This window comes from Sus scrofa, chromosome 6 (genome assembly GCF_000003025.6).
Source record: "Sus scrofa isolate TJ Tabasco breed Duroc chromosome 6, Sscrofa11.1, whole genome shotgun sequence".
Lineage (NCBI taxonomy): Eukaryota > Metazoa > Chordata > Mammalia > Artiodactyla > Suidae > Sus > Sus scrofa.
In genome coordinates this window covers 106,248,611-106,272,103 of record NC_010448.4, presented here as the reverse complement: position 1 = coordinate 106,272,103, position 23,493 = coordinate 106,248,611, and the positions used below count along the sequence as shown (strand labels likewise).

The 23,493-nt window shown below is 36.4% G+C and overlaps 1 protein-coding gene across 1 annotated transcript in view; it reads left to right on the top strand.

Moving 5' to 3' along the window:
* ROCK1 (Rho associated coiled-coil containing protein kinase 1) overlaps window positions 1-23,493 on the top strand; it is a 151,100-nt gene that overhangs the window by 42,895 nt on the left and 84,712 nt on the right. The window contains exons 3-9 of the mRNA XM_005653400.3: window positions 13,197-13,297; window positions 13,990-14,127; window positions 15,496-15,671; window positions 17,015-17,099; window positions 18,359-18,503; window positions 18,819-18,957; window positions 21,623-21,714. Of these exons, the coding sequence (XP_005653457.2) occupies window positions 13,197-13,297; window positions 13,990-14,127; window positions 15,496-15,671; window positions 17,015-17,099; window positions 18,359-18,503; window positions 18,819-18,957; window positions 21,623-21,714 (876 nt within the window). The remainder of the gene's footprint in view (window positions 1-13,196; window positions 13,298-13,989; window positions 14,128-15,495; window positions 15,672-17,014; window positions 17,100-18,358; window positions 18,504-18,818; window positions 18,958-21,622; window positions 21,715-23,493) is intronic.

The window sequence follows — 23,493 nt, the reverse complement described above, 5'->3', positions numbered from 1 at the left end:
CTGTAGCCGCCAGCCTACGCCAGAGCCACAGCAACACGGGATCCAAGCCTCGTCTGCAACCTACACCACAGCTCACAGCAACGCCGAATCGTCAACCCACTGAGCAAGGGCAGGGATCGAACCCGCAACCTCATGGTTCCTAGTCGGATTCGTTAACCACTGCACCACGACGGGAACTCCTGTACAGTGTATTTTAAAACTAGTACTGTTCATGAGCATAACCTAATACTTAAAGAAATGTATCCTGCAAAAACTGCTCTGCAAATACACAGGAATGTTCATCATGGCAGATATATATTGTTGTTAGAGCAAAAAGTTAGAACAACCCAAATAAAAATCGGAACATTTCTGGCAGCTGTCCACAGTGTGTTCAGTGAAAAGCAAGTTGCAGAATATCTTTTTATGTCAGTAATTATGGAAAATACATTTTTTTAAGTGAATACATATATTCCCTTGAATGAATGTACCATAGTTTAAAAAGCTGTTACTGTGGTAGTGGGCACTTAGTCCCCTCCCAGTTTTTCACTGTTATAAATAAGGCTGTTACAAAAAATGTAATTAACATTTTTTGCGTATACAACTTAGTATTTGCTCTTCCTTTCTATGAAATGAACTTCGGCAATTGTGGAGTCAAAAGTTGCATCCAGTTTGCATTTTGATATATGTTGCCAAAATACAGTTTTACACCAGAAGGTAAAAAATTCTGTATAAAAGTCAATTTTTTAATGGAGCCACAAAATTGGATATATTATGCAATATAACCTAGGATGGTATATAATCTTGTTTGAAGTTATTATAAATAAATGTTACTAAATCAGGTAGATTTTCAAAAAGAAATGTTAAATATTCTCTTTTAAAATAAATTATTTATCTTGGAATAAACTCATGGAAAAGTTGCAAAAATAGTACAGGGATTCCCGTATGCCCTTTACCCAGCTATCCCTAGTGTTAACATTTTATTATAACCATGGTACATTGACAAAACCAAGAAATTAAAATTGGTATATTACTATTTACTACATACTTTACTTAGATAACAATTTTTCCACTAATCTCCTTTTTGGGGGGTTTCAGAATCCAATCTAGAATATCACATTGTATTTAGTTGTCATGTCTTCTTAGTCTCCTCCAATTTGTGAGCATTCTCAGTTTTTTTGACCTTGACAGTTTTGAAGGTTATTTGTCAGGTATTTAGGAGAACTTTCCACAGTTTGGTTTTGTCTGGTGTTTTCTCATAATTAGATTGCAATTATGAGTTTGGGGAATGAGAGATGAAATACACTTCTCATTACATTATATCTGGGAAATGTGATATCATCATGATTTATTAATGATAATATTAACCTTTATCACTTGTTTTAAGATAGTGTCTGCCAGGCTTCTCTCTTGGAAAGTTACTATTCTTCCTTTCTGTTCCTTTTTCTTTGGAATCTGGTCACGAGTCCAGTCCATACTTAAGGGGCATCAGTAAGCTACATCCCAGACTCAGAAGAGAGTCTTTGACAGAGCAAATGCTTTGAATTTTTGTAAAGTCTCATTTGTCATTTACTTTTGTTGTGGATTCTGCTTTTTGTGTTGTATGTAAATATCATTGCCAAATCCAAGATTGGTTTTTTTTTTTTTTTTTTTTTTTTTTGCTTTTTAGGGCCACTTTTGCGTCATATGGAGGTTCCCAGGCTAGGGATCTAATCAAAGCTGCATCTGCCAGCCTATGCCACAACCACAGCAACACAGGATCGGAGCTGCATCTGCGACCTACACCACAGCTCACAGCAACACTGGATCCTTAACCCACTGAGCAAGATCAGGGACTGAACCCACAACCTTATGGTTCCTAATCGGATTCATTTCTGCTGTGCCATGATGGGAACTCCCCAAGATTAATTTTTAAAACAACTTTATTTAGTTATAATTTATATCTAGTAAGATTCACCCAAAGTGTAAGTTCATTGGTTTTTGTCTGTATTTATATGTGCAGTCATTACCTCAGTTACTCTTTGAACTTTTCATCACCTCATAAAGAAACCCCCTACCCATTAGCAAGCACTCTCCATTTCTCCCCAAGTTCCCCAGCCCTAGGCAGTGACTAATATATTTTATGTCTGTGTAGATTTGCCAATATGGACATTTCCTATAGATGGAATCATACAAAGTATGATCTTTTATGACTGGCTTTTTAGATTTGACTTGATCTCTTCAGGATTTATCTATGTCATAGCATATATTTCATTGTTTTTAATTGCCAAATAATGTCCCATTGTATAGATATGCCACATTTTGTTTATCCATCATTTAGTCAATGAACATTTGGATTGTTTCTACTTTTGGGCTATCATGAATAATGCTGCTGTGAACATTCATGCACAAGCTTTTCTGTGGACATACGCTTTCATTTCTCTTGGATAGATACCTAAAAGTGGAATTCTCAAGTCATATGATAATACTATATTTAATATTTTGAGAAATCCAAGATTGATTTTTAAGAATATACTTTTATTATTTTTGGAGTAAATATGTAGCTTTTCTGTTGTTCCTAAACAGATAAGAACAGCATATAATTGTGTCCATTTGTAAATAATATCATTAAATGTTTTTAATATTTCAGTGGGTATCATTGAGCATATACATACATCAAAGATATATCCATGAATGAAGTATGGTCTTTACCCTTAAGGAAATGGGAACATACACTCTAACAGAAGAAATACAGCTATGTAAACAATTCCAGGCCATATTGATAGATGAAATAATAAAGAGTGGTCTCCCAGAGGAGGAAGGTGGCCTATCAGATTGAGGGAATCAGGAATGGCTGAGGAGGAGATATAGAATTAGATCTTGTTTGGTAGTAACTTGCTCAACGAAAGTGGAGCTGGTCGTTTTAGGTTGGAGAGCCGTATCTGCAAAGGAAGAGTTCCCGTTGTGGCACAGCAGAAACGAATCCGATGGGGAACCATGAGGTTGTGGGTTTGCTCCCTGGCCTCGATCAATGGGTTAAGGATCCAGCATTGCCATGAGCTGTGGTGTAGGTCACAGACACACCTCAGATCTGGTGTTGCTGTGGCTGTGGTATAGGCCTGCAGCTGTAGCTCTGATTAGACCCCTAGCCTGGGAACCTCCATATGCTGCAGGTGTGGTCCTAAAAAAAAAAAGCGCATCTGCAGAGGAATGGAGATGTGAAGCAGTATGGCTCTGTGGGAAATTGCAAGTAACTGGGCATTGCTAGAGCATTGTTGGGGAAAGAACCTAAAAATAAAAGCTTGGAGAATCAGAGAGTTAGAAGATCTAAAAGCCATTTTATGCTGTGTTGAAGAGTTTGGGGCTTCTTTTTTTTTTTTTTTTTTTTTTTACTGATCTGTTTCCCAAATTGGATTTATGTGTACGTGTGTGTGCACGCACAGTACACATGTGTGCACACTAGCAGTACATGGCACATCTTCCTGGAGCTTGAATTCTATTTGAACATTTGGGTTTTTTTGCTTTTTTTTTTTTTTTTTTTTTTTTTCCCTTCCGTCTGCACCTGCGGCATGTGGAAGTTCCTGGGCCAGGGATCAAACCCGCACCACAGCAGTAACCCAAACTGCTGCAGTGACAGTGCTGGATCCTTAACCCACTGCTCCATAAGAGAACTCCAAAACAATCAGATTTTTATGGAATTGAATCTCACATTGTAAATTTTCCAGGTAAAATTTTAGGTAATTTTAGAGCTTATTAGGGCTGCTTTGATTGATCTTTATGTATGCAAGGTATATTGAATTTCTTTAGGCAAAGAGTAGCAGTATATTGGGCAGATAGTGTATTTTGCATAGCTTTTATTACCATGCTTTATTTATTCTGTCATTTTTAAAAACATTTTTTAAACATCTGGAAAGTGTTTTAGAATCTATAGTGGTACATAAGATGATGCATTTTATAATCGAGGCTAAGTGGCAAAATATATCGTTTTCTCTTTAGAAGCCAACAGAGTTATTATAGAAAACTTGAAATGTATGGAAAATGTGAGGAATAATCTAATCTATAATTCCACCATACTTAAAGATGACTTATTATTTTGGTATATTTCCTCTTGGCCTTTTTCTGTCTATATATACCAGTATTTATTTGTGTTTTTAGAAAACTGAGTTCATATACCACATGCAGTTTAAACTGTTTCTTTGCTCAACATCATATGTTGAACATCATTCTATGTAATTATTCTTCAACAACACAATTTAAATGTTTTCTAATACTCCCATTGTATGTATATGTATTCCTAGAAGTAGAATTTATTGGGTATAAAGTGTGACTTTTTTTTTTTAAAGACCCTTAAGAAAAACCATCCGTTTGCTCTTTAGAAAGTTAGATTGAAGAGTCTGTATGTGACTGAATTTTTTTTTTTTTGTCTTTTCTGGGGCCGCACCTACAGCATATGGAGGTTCCCAGGCTAGGGGTCTAATTGGAGCTGTAGCCGCTGGCCTACACCAGAGCCACAGCAACTCAGGATCTGAGCTGCGTCTGCAACCTACACCACAGCTCATGGCAATGCCAGATCCTTAACCCACTGAGCAAGGCCAGGGATCAAACCTGCAACCTCATGGTTCCTAGTCGGATTCATTAACCATTGCGCCATGACAGGAACTCTGTGACTGAAATATTTTTAAATTTTTTGTAACTCTGGGACTAAATTAACAGCCTTTCTGTACTGCCTCTTTTTCTAACTTGTGATTGTTCAGAGGTGATTAGCTAGATAGTGGCCAGTCAAGACTTATGGTGTTTGTTTGTGACTCAGTTGGCCCATTTCATTCCTTACTAACTGGGCTGTGTGGTATTATCTCACTTCACTGATTTTTAGCTTTCTATCTGTATCGCCTGGCTCAACACAGTTGACAATCAGAAATTGTTAAAAGGATCTGATGGTTACACAATCGTGCTTATTGATCTTAGAGTAATAAGAGCTTACCACATTTATAATTTTGCAAGTATTACTTTGTTTTAAATTCTATAAATAATAAAGAGGTTAATAATTTATTATGGGGAAAAATGGAACACTGTAAGAAGGATCAGAAGTTCTGAGCACTTTGCAGTTTTAGGTAGGGTGACTTGGATAGGGCTCACCAAAAAAGTGACATTTGAGTAAAGAGTTGAAGAAGTTGAGAGAGTTAGCCATGTGGGTGTTTGACGAAAGAAAACGGCATACAGAGGAACAGCCAGTACAAAGTAAGAGTGCAGTGTACCTGCAAGTTTGAATAGTAGCAAGGAAACCATTGCAGCTGGAGAGAGTTAATAAGCAGGGTTGAGAGTAGTAGGATGATGTCAGAGAAGGAAGGAAATAGGGAGGGTGGGTCATGTAGAGTCTTGTAAGCCATTGTAAGATCTTTGACTTTTGCTCTGGGTAAGATGGCAAGACTTTAGAGAGTTTTGAGCAGAGAAGTGACATGACCTGACTTGTGTTTTAAGAATATCACACTGTGTTAAGAATATACTATTGCAAGGCAAGGAGAGACACCAGGAAATCAGTTAAGAAGTGATTGCAGTAATCCAAAGAGAATATGAGGATGGCTTGATCCAGCATGGTAACAGTGTAGGGAGTGAGAAGTTATCAGGTTCCAGATATATTTTAAAGGTAGAGCCAGCATGTTTTCCTAAAAGATAGGATGTGGAGTGTAAGAAAATGCCTCTAGGTTTTTTCCCCCAAGCAAAATTGACCCATCAGCTGAAATGTTGAAATCATAGGTGGAGGCTTTGGGTGAAACACCTCTTCAGTTTCAGACACATTAAATTGGAGATGTCTGTTAACCAAGTGGATGTATTGTGTAAGCAATTAAATATATAAATCTGAAGTTTAAGACAGAGGTCTGACCTAGAGATAAAAATTTGGGAGTTGTTGACATGTCAGTGCTTTTTAAGCCCACCAAATAAATGTGTGTAGATAAAGAAGAAACACCATGAAAGCCTGAGCCTTTAGAAGCTTAAGTGTTAAGAAATCTCAGAGAAGAGGAAGAACCAGCAAAGACAACTGAGAAGTAATAATCGACATTAAAAAAAAATTGTTAGTATTGTTGTAGGCGTGTGGTATCCTGGAAGTAAAGAAAGTACAGCAGGAGAGAGTGATCAAACTGTTAAAAGCTACAGGTGAGGACTGGGAATTGGTTGTTGGGTTTAGGAACATGGTGGTCACCTGTGACTTTGACAGGCAGTTTGGAAAGATAGGTAATGGGCAAAGACCACCTGGAATGGATTTATGAGCAGATATGAAGATTTAGAGGTAGAGTATAGACAGCTTTTTGAGGAATTTTGTTATAGAGGGGTTGGTAATGGGGCTTGTGAGAACTGGCATCAAAAGAATTGTTTTTTTGTTAAAGATAGAAATGAAAATAACATGATACAGTCCATTTAGGAAGGGAAAAGTTTAATGATATAGGAGAAAGAGGAGAGAATTGCTGGAGCAGTGTCCTTGATCTGGTGAGAAAGGGCTACATCATTGATGGAGAGATTGGTGTAAGATAGCAGTCTTCTTCTACTGTTAAAAAGTCAAGAGACCAAATATATAAGTGCACATGCTTGTGGTTGAATGTGAATGTATAAATATAAATACATCTATTTAGTGGTAAGTCTATGGCAGTGTTCTTCTAATTGTTTCAGGGTAATAGCCAACAAGTTTCATTAAGTATGAATGAGGATCAGTGGGAGAGCTGTAGGAGGTTTGAGAAGAGAGAAGAAAATGTGAAATATGGTCTCTAGTAGAGTGGGAGAGTGAATAGACTAAGGAAATATATTATTGCCAACAGAATTAATGGCAAGCTTTATGTTTGCAATGATGAATTTATTTATTTATTTATTTTGTCTTTTTTGCTATTTCTTTGGGCCGCTCCTGTGGCATATGGAGGTTCCCAGGCTAGGGGTTGAATCGGAGCTGTAGTCACCAGCTTACGCCACAGCCACAGCCACAGCAACTCAGGATCTGAGCCGCGTCTGCAACCTACACCACAGCTCACGGCAACGCTGGATCGTTAACCCACTGAGCAAGGGCAGGGACCGAACCCGCAACCTCATGGTTCCTAGTCGTATTCGTTAACCACTGCGCCACGACGGGAACTCATGCAATTATGAATTTAAAGTGGGGTCAATCACTATGATTTTATGTGTTTATCCAAACATATTCAACTGCATGGGTGCTGACATAGAGTTAGATTTAACTAGAATTACGGTTTTGCCAAACTAAGTATAATGAAGCAGAAAAGAGCCAAGGCATTGAAGGTATATGCAAATGAGTGATGGTAATAATTGATCATGTAATTTAAGCTGGGTAGATAAGAAAAAGAAGCTTTCGGTGCGGTGAGGTACCGAGCGACATAGAAAAACTGAGGGAGGAGTTCCCGTCGTGGCGCAGTGGTTAACAAATCCGACTAGGAACCATGAGGTTGCGGGTTCGGTCCCTGCCCTTGCTCAGTGGGTTAATGATCCGGCGTTGCCGTGAGCTGTGGTGTAGGTTGCAGACGCGGCTCAGATCCCACATGGCTGTGGCTGTGGTGTAGGCCAGTGGCTATGGCTCCAATTGGACCCCTAGCCTGAGAACCTCCATATGCTGCGGGAGTGGCCCAAGAAACAGCAAAAAGACAAAAAAAATAAAAAATAAAAAATAAAATAAAATATAAAAAGAAAAAAGAAAAACAGAGAGTGCTTAGACAGTATAGAATTTCAAATTGAAGTTATGGGAGGATTACAATTACTGATAATGGCAAGGTCTAATATGTGGCCCTAGAAACAGTGGCTAAGATAAGGTGGAAGAGAAGATCATTTAAAGAGTCCAGGTTATTAGAAGTATCATTTATAGATATATTAACATCCTTAGAATTAAAAAGAAAAATACTGGGGAGTTCCCATTGTGGCTCAGCGGTAACAAACCCGACTGGTATCCATGAGAATGCAGGTTCAATCCCTGGCCTCACTCAGTGGGTTAAGGATCTGGCATTGCTGTGGCTGTGGTGTAGGCCAGCAGCTGTAGCTCCAATTCGACCCCTAGTCTGGGAACTTCCATATGCTATGGGTGTGGCCCTAAAAAGCAAAAAAAAAATTAATTTGAAAAAGAAAAATATTGGAAAGTCAGTAAACCAGGAACTAAAATTGTCCAGCAATGGGATGTTAGGACCTGAGGATTATAGCAACAATGAGGAGTAATGGCAGATAAAATCTAATAAACATGAAACTCAAAGCTGGTAGATTTCATGTGGGTGTATAGAGATGGCAGTGGAGTTCACCTGTCCCACTTTCAGGGTCGGGTATAAAGCATGTTGGGGGAGGGTGTGTAAAGGAGACTACTGTTGTGCTGTAGGGGAAGTAGGGTCTTCAGAGGGAAACTGAGTTACCATTAGTGCAGGGTTGGCACACTAGAGCCCACAGGCCAGATCTGGCCTACCACCTTTTTTTTTTTTTTTTTTTTGCCATTTCTTGGGCTGCTCCCACGGCATATGGAGGTTCCCAGATTAGGGGTTGAATCGGGACTGTAGCCGCCAGCCTACACCAGAGCCACAGCAACTCAGGATCTGAGCCGAGTCTGCAACCTACACCACAGCTCACGGCAACTCCAGATGCTTAACCCACTGAGCAAGGTCAGGGATCGAACCTGCAACCTCATGGTTCTTAGTCGGATTCGTTAACCACTGCGCCACGATGGGAACTCCTCTACCACCTCTTTTTAGATGGCTTATGAGCTATGAATGGCTTTTATATTTTGAAATAATTTATAAAAAGTCAGAAGAAGAATATTTCATGACTTGGAAATTATATGAAATTCTGATCTCAGCGGTGTTCATAAATATTTATTGGGACATAGCTAACTCATTCTTTTATGTATTGTCTCACCATTTTTGTGCTTACAACACAAGTTGGGGAGTTGAGTAGCTGTGATAGAATCATACATGGCATTGTCATTGCTTCACCCTGCTGCTCAGCATACCGTGAATCACAGTGACGTAATTACAACTCAGTAGTGTTCCACGTGTATCACCATACCACAGTATTTTATTTATTTTCCATTGCCAGTGCATGCCCATGATATCAGAAGAAAAGTGAACTTCGAATGTTATTTTGAGACACAATGAAGTATGGATTAGTTCATCAAGTTAGATGACGAAAGCATTGTGTTCATTATTCAGTGTCACTATTGCTGTGCTAAAAGAATACAGTATGCATTGACATTACCAGAATAAGCACTCACCATGATAATCCCAACTCACAGGAGAGCAACAGTCAGAAGAAACCAGAAAACTTAAAATGGAGTATCTCATTACAGCAGAATTTTCTTTACAAAAATAAAAAAGGGGAGTTCCCGTCGTGGCGCAGTGGTTAATGAATCCAACTAGGAACCATGAGGTTGCAGGTTCGGTCCCTGCCCTTGCTCAGTGAGTTAAGGATCCAGCGTTGCCGTGAGCTGTGGTGTAGGTTGCAGATGCAGCTCGGATCCCATGTTGCTGTGGCTCTGGCGTAGGCTGGCGGCTATAGCTCCGATTCGACTCCTAGCCTGGGAACCTCCATATGCCGCAGGAGTGGCCCAAAGAAATAGCAAAAAAAGACAACAACAACAACAACAAAAAAAGGAAAATGAGGCTGTGGGCTTATATAAGTTTACAAGTAGCATATTTGTTAGCCAGGCAGGGAAAGGGCTTCACTGATGGTGAATTTTGTGCCAGCAAAACAAATGCATTTAGAGAGAAAAACTTGCTTGAGACTATTAGCTTTTTGCAAGAACAGGTTCTCAAAGAATTGAGGACATTGGGAGCAACAACAAAAGCCAGTTAAAAAAACAAGACAGTTTTGAGTGATTTTCCTTGACTCTTGTTTATTTGAGGAGTCGATGCTGAGTTCGAAATAATTGATGGTAGTTAAAATTACATATGTTGTAAAAAATGGCTTAGTTGAACAAAGCTTGTGAAAACACAGTTGTTTTAATAATGTAAGTTATTCATTGTATTACACATCAGCAACTACTTCTTGGAAAGTACATGAATCTGTTCTGCATTATTGATCCATAGTATTAGTTGGTAAACATCATGCATTGTCATGGACTTAGCTATTATCAGTTCTGTAAATTTTTGACAAATTGAAGCTGAACATCCCGGTTTATCTTTGCATACAAGGTACTGACATAACAGTGGTAACGTTTCATTTTGATTTTTTTTTTGATGGACTAAAATGTATGTGTTGACTCACCCCCACCCCCAGTCCACCTGTTGAAGCTCTAACACACTAATGTGACTGTATTTGGAGGCAGGGCCAAGCAAGAGTCAGTTAAGGTTAAATAAAGTCAAAAAGGTGGGATTCTGATGACATGGGATTAGTGATGGGAGTAGTGTCCTTACCTGTGCAGCACATAAGAGGTCCTGTGAGCACATAGAGAGATGCTGGCTGCCAAGAAACAGGAAGACCTCAACAGAAACCAAACATGCTGGCCCCTGATCTTGGACTTTGAACCTCTAGAACCATAAGAAAATGAATGTCTTTTTAAGCCACCCAACTTATGGTATTTTGCATGGCAAGATGAGCTGACTGAGACAAGGACCAGGATGAAAATTTTTTGGAATGAGAACCACTCTCAACTATCATTGAATTATCATTGCACAGTAACTTTGGAAATTGGTTTTTGTTCCAGACTTAATAATGTTTCTTAATGTATTCAACCTAAAAAAAATTACAAGATGACAGTACTTTTATGCAAAAATTAAATCTAATAAATTCATTTTAACAACTAATGTTGTTTGAATCATAAGTAATGTTGAGCTGCTTTTTAACTTCCTGTACTGTCAGAAATTAAAACAAGAAGTAAGATCTCCCTTTCCGTACAAATTTGCAGCAGAGATATTTTCTGAACTCAGACTACAAACTTTACAGCCTAGGTATGACTCTAAACATGGTGTAACTAGGGCCAGTGATCCTTTCTCAACCACATTGGCTATTATATAATACATTATCCTGGTTCAGGACTGTCTTATCATCTGAGTATTACAATACTCTTAACATTCTACCCCTCTCTAGTCTTGGCTTATTGAATTTGTCTCTTACATACTCCCAAGGGTAGTTTAGCTGAAATGTAAATTTGACTATGTTGTTTACATACCTTATTTCTTTTCATGGCTTCCAATGCATAGTAGTGGTTTTCCAGTTGTTCTTTCCAGTTCCCAACAGATAGCGCAGGATCAAGGCCTGCATTAAGAAAGCTTATGAGGTAGATGAGGCTCTAGCCTCCTACAACCACAGCCCTCTTGAAGTAGAGCACTTTTCTTTTATCTATTTGCATATTTTCATATTGCTTTTAAAGTTTCATGTGAAAAACATTTTTGATGATTAAATAATTTTACAACTACTGGCCTACAGGTAAAGTTCAAGTTCCTTAATTAGTTGGGGCTCTCCAGTCTCTCCTTCCAGTCCTTCCCACAAACCTGACCACTCCAGCAGTACAGTTCTGTTGTGCCTTTGCTTAATTTTCCCATCTGCCTGTTATATTCTCTTTTCTTCTCCCCAGCTAGCTAACTGCTACTCTTCATTTTAGACTTGTTTCAGGTAACGTCACCCCTAGTAGAAAGCCTTTTCTAGCCACCTCCCTCCCAGGCAGTCTTGATTTGGTGTCATTCTTGATATTTCACAAACTCTGTGCTTGTGCTTATTTTCCTTATTGCATTTTTTGGTATTATTCTTTGTTTATTTCTGTTTTTTGGGTTTTTTTTTTTTTGAAATCCGTAAGAGAAGGAGCTGTGTTTTAAAGTTATGTTTATATATCTACAGTGATTACTATAGAGCATGTATGGTTGACACAAATGTTTGTGCAGTAAATTAATTGATTATTGTTTATATCTTACTAGTGCATCTTGTAATAGGTAACCTCAAATTAAATGCACTTATGTTATCCCTTTGTGAAAATTTGCTCTCTGTTGCGTGTGTTTATGGGTCATAATATATACAAACACATTTATGGGTCATAATGTATACAAACACAGGTTTAAATGTGCATTTTAAAAGAAAGACCATATTATATGCAAGTTTTATTATAAACTAGAACCTAAGTTTAATAGCTGCTCTGTATTTTGTACAGCTCTGAAATGTGAAGCTTTTCCATGTAATCTCATGCCAATGTTGACCCATGTGGTTTAAAATAGCCCTATTTTAATCTCTGACCAAATTTGGAATTAGAATATCTATCCAGTGGGGATTTGTAAATTATTGTAGTTTGTAGTGTGATAGGTTTGTATAAATAATTGCAATGATTCCCACTGTGTATTTTAAGTTAAAATATACTCAAATAGACAATGTAATAAGTATGATTTTTTATTGTTTGATATTTTAAGTTATATCTTTTTAAAAGGATCATCAAAACTGATTTGATAAAAAGTACTTTATTTCTCCTGATGTATAGCACAGGGAACTACATTTAGTCACTTGTAATGGAACATGATGGAGGATAATATGAGAAAAAGAATGTGTGTGATTGTGCATGTGTGTGTATGACTGAGTCATTTTGCTCTGCAGCAGAAATTGATGTAAAGTTGTAAAGCAACTATAATAGAAAAAATAGTCTTTTAAAAAATACTTTATTTCATCAGTCTAAAATATCTACCTGTGACCCCTCAATTCAAATTAGATGTATACTTAAATACCAGGAACTAATTAACTAATTATCCTCACTGTGTTGGTAGTATAATACTTGATGTGTTTTTTGTTTTTTGTCTTTTTTATCTTTTTTAGGGCCACACCCACAGCATATGGAGGTTCCCAGGCTAGGGGTAGAATCGGAGCTGTAGCTCTTGGCCTATACCACAGCCACAGCAATGCCAGATCCAAGCTGAGTCTATGGCCCACCCCACAGCTCATGGCAATGCCGGGTCCTTAACCCACTGAGCGAGGCCACGGATCGATCCCACAACCTAGTTGGGTTCGTCTTCGCTGCGCCATGATGGGAACTCCATACTTGTTTTTAAGACATTCTAGTAAGTCAGATTTTAACAAAACTCTTTTAATAGCTAGAGTGAAGTCATTCCAGAATTTATTTAAAACAATTCTTAGCGCACTGAACATTTCTCTATTTTACAACTTTATATTTTACATATGTCAAATAATTCCTGGTGAACATTTTTGTTTTTTATTGTTTCTCAAGAACTTGAATGTAAAATAAGCAGTTTTAATTATAATGTTTCAGTGATTTAAAATTATAAACTTTTCTTTTCATACAGATAAAGACACAATAAATAAAATTAGAGATTTACGAATGAAAGCTGAAGATTATGAAGTAGTGAAAGTGATTGGTAGAGGTGCATTTGGAGAAGTTCAATTGGTAGGTTATTTTAATGAGATTTAAAAAAACTTTTAAAAAATCCATTTGTGTGTTTAACATATATTATTTAGGCAAGAATTGTTTTTATAAAATTGTTGCTTTAAATTGCTGTAGACATTCTTGCCTAAGGATTTGAAAGCCTAGAGTTTTTTGAGCAGTAGTGTGAAATATTTTCCCCAAGCAGCCATGACTAAGGAAGAGGTTTCAGGCGTCAGAAGAGAAATCTTTATTGTTAATATTACACTCTCTAAAGTGTTGTGGCACAGTAAGTTTTATAAACAGAAAGTAGCATACATAGCAGGGAGGAGGAGGGGAAGTGGACCATAATCTAGGGAATAAAGATTTTTTTTTTCCTAACATTGCTACTTCTGGTAATGAAAGCCTTGACATTGTCTAATTGGGTTAATTCAGAAGAGAAAGAATTAAAATAGCTAGACCAATAATGTTAAGTCGTTTAACAAGATGTTGAAATTATTTAGTAGGGAGTTCCCTAGTGGCCTAGTTAAAGGATCTGGTGTTGTCACTGCTGTGGCTTGGGTCACTGCTGTGGCATGGGTTCAATCCCTGGCCTAGGAACTTTTGCATGTCACAGTTGTGGCCCCAAAAAAATTATTTAGTAGATTGTTCTGGGAAACACTGAGCTTTAAGTGTTAATGAAAGGTTAATATTACTTTTCATTTTCCATTTTAAAGGTAAGGCATAAATCCACAAGGAAGGTATATGCTATGAAGCTTCTCAGCAAATTTGAAATGATTAAGAGATCTGATTCTGCTTTTTTCTGGGAAGAAAGGGACATCATGGCTTTTGCTAATAGTCCTTGGGTTGTGCAGGTATGTTTTTGCTGTTGTTTCATTGTTGCTCTACTAATGTGTAACTTAAAATATCTGAAAAACTTTGGTTTTTAGCACAGTAATAGAGAAGTTACTGTCAATTACAAAAGTGTCTAATATACCACTATTTTTAAAATCATAAAACTTAATTTTATTGAATCATCTCTAGGAGGAAAGTTACCTATGTGTGTCTCTAATTTATGAAGTGGAAGCAATGGGAGAGATGAAGGGAAAAAAGTTAAGCTGGGCTTCCAAATAATATTGTATTGGCTTTAGGTTTCTCAAAAGTATTGAAAAAAAAAAAACAAAAGAATTTTAAGACATAAGTGCCTAGGTAAATTAGTTATAATTTTTCTAGAGGGCTTATTTTATTTATTTTAACTTGATTCTAATGTCATGTTTACTTAAAATGTTCTTTTGTAAATCTGCTCTTCGTTTAACTTCAACCCTGGTCTCATCATATATTAATGCCTGATGTTCTTGCCAGTTTTGTATCAATGGACCTTACTCTTCCTGGTTCTTTGTTAACTGTTATTGCACCTCCTCCTACTGACTGCTACTCTTTATTGAACATCTGTTGTACTAAGTGCTTTTTACATTTGCTAGTCTTTTAACAACTCTGAAAGGCAGTTAATCGCTGTTAACTACATCCTCAATTTATAGGGTAATTTGTGCTTTTATTCATTAAACGTTCATTAAGCACTTGCCAACTGCCAGGCATCCAGGCACAGACTAGGTAGCAAGTATAAAAGTCAGGTAAGGTATAGTCTCATATACTCTTCTAGAAAGGATTACAGTTGCACCTGCAGTGCAGGTTTGATCCCTGGCCCCTGAGAACTTCCACATGCCATGAACGTGGTTCCCCACTACCACCACCAAAAAAAGATTCAGTTAGTATAGAAGGGGTTTAGAGAGGAGTTCCCTCTGTGGCATAGCAGTGTCTCTACTGTGGCATAGCAGTGTCTCTATAGCACCAGGGCACAGGTTTGATTCCCGCCTGGCACAGTGGATTAACACTGCCACAGCTGCAGCATAGATTGCAACTGCCAGATCTGATCCCTAGCCGGAGAACTCCATGTGCTGTGGGTGGCCAACAAAGAAAAAAAAAGAAAAGAAAGAAAGGTTTAGAGAAAAAAAAGTCGCTATCTCATTCCTCAGAAATAACCACAGTTAATAATTCCTTTGCATATGCAAAGGTCTTTGTACTGTTTATGTTTGTTTGTTTCCTTTTTTTTTAAAGAGCACTTAGAACTATTGCAATTTGATTATTTTAATTAGATCTTTTATTAGTATTTTAGACAATTCTTAAATGAAGCAGTTTTGCTTAATCTTAATGAATTTGTTTCTTTGTTTTTTATATTTGTTTAGCTGTTTTATGCATTCCAAGATGATCGTTATCTCTACATGGTAATGGAATACATGCCAGGTGGAGATCTTGTAAACTTAATGAGCAACTATGATGTGCCTGAAAAATGGGCCCGATTCTATACTGCAGAAGTAGTCCTTGCATTGGATGCAATCCACTCCATGGGTTTTATTCATAGGTAAAGATCTAAATGCCTTAAATTTTCGCGTTTGTTAAAGAGAAGAGAAGCTAAAAATCAGCACTTACACTTTATTGATTAGCATTTCCCACTCTAAATCCACTCATTCTCCCATATGACATGAGTGGTATTTCAGAATTTAAAACTTTGCAGTTTGTGGTTTTAACATTTCATTCACCCACTGTGGTGCAGCAGATTGAGGATCCACTGTTGTCTCTGCAGCAGTGAGGGTTCCATCCTCCGCCCAGTACCGGTGGCTAAGGAATTCAGCATTGCTGCAGCTTTGGCTAGGTTGCAACTGTTGCGTAGGTTGCAGCTTCAGTTCCTGATCCCTGTCATAGGAACTTCCATATGCTGAAGGTGTAGCCAAAAAAGAGGAAAAAAATCATTTTAGTGTTGATATAAATGTATTTTTTAATATTTCCTAATCTGATTTTATAGCTTTTATATGGTATCCTGAAAAGTAAAATCTATAAGCTGGTTTTTAACACTTTTAATTCTTTATATACAAATTAATTGACTTTTGATTGGTTTTTATACAGATTTTAACATATAAGTCAGTTTGCTTTAAATTAATGAATTGATTATATTTATTTGTTAGAAAAATAATTTCATTTGTTCTGTAAATGCCACTTGAATTTTATGTGTGGTTGCTGTGCTCAATGCCAAGGGTATAAAAATGGAAGTGACTTAGACCTTCTTCTGGGGTTATTTATATATTTATCTATCTTGTGTGTTTCAATTACTTTTTTTTGTTTTTTTTTTTTTTTTTTTGGTCTTTTTCTAGGGCCGTACCTGCGGCATATGGAGGTCCCCAGGCTAAGGGTCGAATCGAAGCTGTAGCTGATGGTCTATGCCAGAGCCATAGATAGCAATGCCAGATCCGAGCTGCGTATGGGACCTACACCACAGCTGACGTAACACCGGATCCTCAACCCACGGAGCAAAGCCAGGGATTGAACCTGCAACCTCATGGTTCCTAGTCGGATTCGTTAACCACTGAGCCACGACAGGAACTCCTCAATTACTTTTTATATGTTTATCTATCTTGTGTGTTTGAATGTTATTTTTTTGTGACTGTTTTCAAATTACTTGATTTTCCTCTTGGAAGAATCAAACTCTACTTAAAAGAAAAAGGAATATTGTATGTTTTCTCTTGAGGCATTAACATAGGAGAGAGTTTCCCTGAAGTTTATAGATGTGGATAGAGAGCACATATACATCAAAGGTGACCTTATCTAAATTGAGTGAGGAAATGTGACACAAAATAACTGCCTCATATAATTTTTATTAGTTTCTGATCTGTTTCAGAGATAACTCTACCTTTTTTTCCCCCTCCTCAGAGATGTGAAGCCTGATAATATGCTGCTGGATAAATCTGGACATTTGAAGTTAGCAGATTTTGGTACTTGTATGAAGATGAATAAGGTTAAATAATTAGATTTTAACTTAGTTTTGCTAATTCAAGATAGATGCTTTTTACAAAATGTTTTAAGAATATACTAACCATATCTGGACTTGCACAGAATTAATGTGCCTTGTCTTATTTGTTGAACTAGATGCCATGGTTTCAATGTTGTGTTAGTAACTCATAAGTGATTTATTTTTTTCCTTCTCTATTTAGGGGAAGTGTGGATTGCCAGATTTGCTAAATCTTTTAAAACAACTCTATAATAATCCACTATTAGTAAATGGAATTGGTTTAAATGTCACTAAATACTAATACCAGTGTTAAAATTGGACTTCCATAAATAAAATTGAAAAAGGGGAAGAAAAAAACTAGACTTTTATAAACTGGATTTCAGTAATATTTATAGTTTTTAGTGTTTTAGCCTTCTATTAAACATGTAAAAGTTCTTACTGCTTATTTTGGGAGTCTATCATAGAAGATATATAGTATAATAAATAACATATATACATAGCTGAAATAGCAACTGTCTGCCTTATTTTCAAGTTGAAACAGTTTATATTCTTCGGAACTTATCATAGAAGCCAGAAAGTTGTATTTATTTGTTAAAAGGAAAACACTATGTCAGAATTATTGTGTGAACGTCTATAATTCTGTTGTATTAATACTAGCTAAAGTAAGTAACAGGTATATATAGCTTTTTTTGTTTGTTTGGGAGAGAGGGTTATAAAGCAATATTAGAGAGATAGCAGTGGGCTTAACACTACTATGCCTTTTCCCATACATGTTTCCCCATTTTATATTCGTATAGTCAGTTCTTAGATGTTTTCTTGTCAGTTTCAAGCATAGTTAAATTGAACAACTATTTTAGTAAAAAAAAATCAGCATTTATATATTAATGTTAACAAGTGATTTCATCCTATCAGCCCCTTAATATACTTGCATTGGCTTATATACTTATTCTCTGCATTTAAGATGAGATCATCATATCAGTACAACTAGAGGGTATAATAAATAGTGCATCTTTCTGGTATTATTACTAAAAAAAAAAAATTGCTGCTGCAGCCATATGCATGTACACAAATATATTATGAATATATTGTATATATAATATGTATATATGATTAAGCTGCTTATTAATTTTTGTCAATTTTGCATTAGATTTTGATAGGATATTTTATAACACAAAGACCTAGAGTTCTATAGGTTATATTAAGAAAAAACTTGTATTAAATAATTGAGACTTTATGTCTTAATTGAAAATTTGACCTATTTTTAGGAAGGTATGGTACGATGTGATACAGCAGTTGGAACACCTGATTATATTTCCCCTGAAGTATTAAAGTCTCAAGGTGGCGATGGTTATTATGGACGAGAATGTGACTGGTGGTCAGTTGGAGTATTTTTATATGAAATGCTTGTTGGTAAGTAAAGGAGGATTTTTTATACCTCTCACATAGTGTTCATATCTGAACTTAGACTTGGCTGCTTCTAGTAAAATATTACATTAAGCACTGTTGATTTTGTCTGTGGGAAACAGACAAATCCAAACCTACTTTGTGTGTTTTGACAAGCTATTTAGAGGCTTGGAGAAACTTTTGATGTGTTACTTTTTATATATTAGGTTTAGATTATGTATATTTAATTATGTTTAAACAGGTAACATTGACTCTTTTCCTTTGAAACTGATTTCTTTAGATGTATCTTAATTTGCTTTTGTTTTCCCATCTCTTTATCAGGTGATACACCATTTTATGCAGATTCTTTGGTTGGAACTTACAGTAAGATTATGAATCATAAAAATTCACTTACCTTCCCTGATGATAATGATATATCAAAAGAAGCAAAAAATCTTATTTGTGCCTTCCTTACTGACAGGTAAATAATCTTTTTTTTTTTTTTTTGCCTTTTATGCCCACACCTGCAGCTTATGGAAGTTCCCAGGCTAGGGGTCAAATCTGAGCTACAGCTGCCACCCTAGGCTATAGCCACAGCAATTCAGGATCTGAGCCACATCTGTGACCTACACCACAGAGCATGATGCCAGATCCTTAACCCAGTGAGTGAGGCCAGGGATCAAACCTGTGTCCTCATGGATGCTAGTCTGGTTTGTTACAACTGAGCCACAGTGGGAACTCCTGCTGCTCAATTTTTAAAGTGTATATCTGAGCTCCTCTGCTTGAACTATCAGAATAAACATGTTACCCTTCCCCAAATCATTCATTTCAGTGAAACCTAATATAATTTTAATGATTTTTTTCTAGATGGCTTTTCTGTGTCTCAACTCATTTGCCTTACCTGGGAAATTGGGATAATAGATTCTTTTCTGATGACTAGACCAGATGGTCTTCCTCCATTGCTAAATTTTAAAACTGTTTCTAAGTATAAAAATGATGGTATACTTTATTGAGTCTGAGGTTTTTCTTTTTAACATGTTAACGTCTGTATAATTAGAGTGCATCTTACAGTCAATGGCTTGTATTAATCAATTGGGAACTTTTTTCCTAGTGATAGAGAAATAATGATGCATCTTCCAGTCGATGCCATTTGAGATAACACTGTATTCTATAATTGAAATTTGTTAAGAGAGTAGAACTTAAATGAATGTTCTTGCTCTAGCCAAATAAAAGAAAAGTAAATATGTGATGTGATTGAGGTGTTGATTAACTTGATGGAGGAGTCCTTTCACAGTGTGTATGTACATATATCAAATTGCCATATCGTGTACTTTAAATATCTTAAAATTTTATTTGCCAGTTATACCTCAGTAGAGCTGGGGGAAGGATTTAATTATGTATGGAATGTGCTTGTTGAAATTAAGTGGATATTGCAAAGCTATATTAAAAAAGTATGTAATATTTCCTATCTCCTTCCTTTATTGATGTGGTCTTCCAGTTTTAAGAAGCATTTTTTTAAATGTAAATGCACGTAAGTGGTTTAGAAACAGAAATGGCATATTGCGGTTTACTTTTTTAATTTAAATATGAACCAGATGACTTACTAAGATAACGTTTAATATACATTGTTAATTTAAATAGTGGAGAGGCTTAGTGTGTTGATGTTTCAATTTCAGATTCACTTTGGTTAAAATTAACTTATCCTCCTTCAGTATGTCCTTTAGAGCCTGAAATATATAGTTTTTGAAATTTTGGGATTCCCATTGTGAGTCAACAGTAACGATCCTGACTAGTATCCATGAGGATGCAGGTTTGATCCCCTGCCTTGCTCAGTGGGTTAAAGGTCTGGCATTGCTGTGGCTGTGGGGTAGGCCAGCAGCTGTAGCTCTGATTTGACCCCTTGTCTGGGAACTTCCATATGCCACAGATGCAGCCCTAAAAAGACAAGAGTTTTTTTAAAATTTAAAAATTAATTTTTTGCATTTTAATATAAGTACTATATAAATATAGTATAGAATAAAAGCTGTTGTGTGTTAGGTGCTAAGGATATAGAAATGAACAAGGTACACAGCCACTGTACTTCACTATTTCATAGTCCTCTGAGGGAAATAGACAAGAAAACGAGACATTTATTGTACAGAGAGATAAGTACTCTAAGTACTGTGGGCCATAGACCCATGGAGAGGTTCCCTAATCTAGTCTGTGGGAGTCAGGGAAAGATTCTTTAAAATATCTCATTATATCTAAAGCAGTTTATCTTTTAAACTCGTGAAAAAATTGGGATTCAGGGTGTTTTTGTTGTTTTATAAGTATTCTACTAAAACAGAAGGTACCAAGTTCCTTCTTCCAACTCAGCTAAAGGCGCAATTTAAACTGTTTTATTTCTTTGCCTACGGAAGAGGCCAAAAATGAGTAACTTTTCCTGTTTAAGCTTTCAATTTTGCAGTAATATCAAGAATTAGTTGTCATTGGGTTTTGATTGGTCAGAAACATTAATAGAGAATAAAATGGAAATTTTAAATTTCAAACATCTTTTGGAATTTTTGTTAGCTCCTGGTGTGAAGTAAAGTTCTCAGTTACAAAAATGTATACCTTTATCAATATTTTAAAAAACCTATCCAGAAAGTTTATTAGGCTAATGAAGCAAGGTAAGTGATTCATTTAGATTTCTGTTGTCAGTAGAAAAGCATAGAGTATCAATAAAGCTTTGGGTTTTGTGTCTTTTTTCTTCAGAAAAAAATCTTTAATATTCTCAGTCTTCATCTTATTTTTTATGTAAGCTAAAAATTATGTCATAGGAGTCCCTGTTGTGGCTCAGCAGTAACGAACCCAACTAGTGTCCATGAGAAGGATGGTTTGGTTCCTGGCCTCACTCAGTGGGTTAAACATCTGGCATTGCCATGAGCTGTGGTGTAGGTCTTAGATGTGCCTTGGATTTGATGTGGATGTGACTGTGGCTGTGGCTGTGGCATAAGCTGGCAGCTACACCTCTCATTAGACGCCTACCTTGGGAATATAATTTTAAGGTGACATAGAATTGTATTTATCATCCTGCACAGATTTAGCATTATGTTCACAAATAAATATGAACAAGTTTAGTAATAGTGTCTTAAATCATTGATGACTCTTCTTCCCTGTCTTTTCAGGGAGGTGAGATTAGGGCGAAATGGTGTAGAAGAAATCAAGCGACATCTCTTCTTCAAAAATGACCAGTGGGCTTGGGAAACACTCCGAGACAGTAAGTTCTTTTCTCTTGCAGTGATTATTTGAAAGCAATTGCTGTAAACAGTCTGTTGGAACTCTCTTGTTAACATATATGTATATCTGATGAAAATCCAAAGTACACAAATGCTGTTTAGTTGTCCTAATCTAGCTAATGGTTAAAGAGAATATTTGATAACATTGGGAAAATTGTACTACTACTTCTCTCCTGTCCCATTCAAGATACCAAAATGACATATATACATGTAATGGAGTTGGGCTCAGCAGTCGTGATGTGATATTTGATCTTTGTTGAATTGCTCTTTGTTTATTCTGTAGTATCTCATTGTAGAGGAAGTTGATAAGTAATAGGTAATGAAATTAAAATATATTTCTTGTGAAAAATAAATATTCTTGTTTTTACTAAAACCTAAAATATAAGGAGGTTCTATCAGAATTTAACTTGTGTCAGGATATAAGAAATTATGGTATGCTTGATTCCATCAGGCTTGCAGCTTGCAATCCAGAAATAAAAATTTGTAGTGTTCAAGAAGTTAATTTTCAGTTTAGAATACTTACCTATTTAAAGAAAAGTTAAAATGATGATTCATAGAAAACTTTACTTAACATAGCTGAATCAAAATCATGATGGCATGAAAAGTTCCCATTGTCTTTGTGGATTTGGGAGGCCAAGAATTCATCTTTCCCTTGCTGAAATGTCAGGAATTATTTTCTTTTATGCTTACCAGAGAAAGGATAGTGTATACCAGGCACTAATTTCCTGCTATAGCAACTACAATGAACAGAGTAATAGAATGAGCTCAGCTGTGTGGATTTTAGCAAGTTACAAATTAGGTATTCTTCTTAAGATCTGCCTATCTGGTTGAGTTCGAGAGAGATTCCTTTCAGGTAAGAGAAATCTTGCTAATTTTGAAGGTTTGTATAGGTTTGCCAATATTATTGACATATCCTTGTTATCAGATATTTTAAAGGAAATCAATATATTGCCTTCAGGTACAGTACATTCATTGTTTTAAGGTACAAAATTGAGAAGGGAAAAGGGGAAGTAAGAAATTTGTCTGCAAATTAAGAAATTATACTGCTATAGAGAATAACACTGAGTGACCTGCTATTGGGAGAAGCTATAGGATCAGCTTGACCTTGGGAGAATTTATTAATAGTTAACTTCCTCCTCTTCATATGCAAGTGTGACATGATTATTGTCTTTACACTGCAGGAGAAACTGTTGCAAGTCAGAGTAGAGTGACATGATGAATAGTTGCATTGAAAAACTTTTATTCAAGTTATGCTCTTAGTGAAGTTTCAGAAGGCTGAGAACATACAGATATGATTATAAATAGAAAATTTAAAAGAGGACCGAAGAAAATACAAAGTATCTTTTCTGTTCTTTCTTTTTCAAAGTCAAGCAGCATATAAATAACTACAGAAGTACAACATAATAAATCACTCTAAAAAACAGGGAAAGTATAATTCCTTTTGTGTGATGAAAACTGATATTCAGGAGTTCCTGTCGTGGCACAGCAGAAACAAATCTGACTAGCACCCCTGAGGATGTGGGTTTGATCCCTGGCCTTGTTCAGTGGGTCACGGTGTTGCCATGAGCTGTGATGTAGGTCGCAGACGCAAATGCAGCTCGGATCCTGTGTTGCTATGGCTGTGGTGTAGGCCAGCAGCTGTAGCTCTTGTTTGACACCTATCCTGGCAGTTTTCATATGCTGCAGGTGCACAAAAAAAAAAAAAAAGAAAGAAAGAAAGAAAGAAAACTGATATTATAGTAATTAGAAGAAGAGGCAAC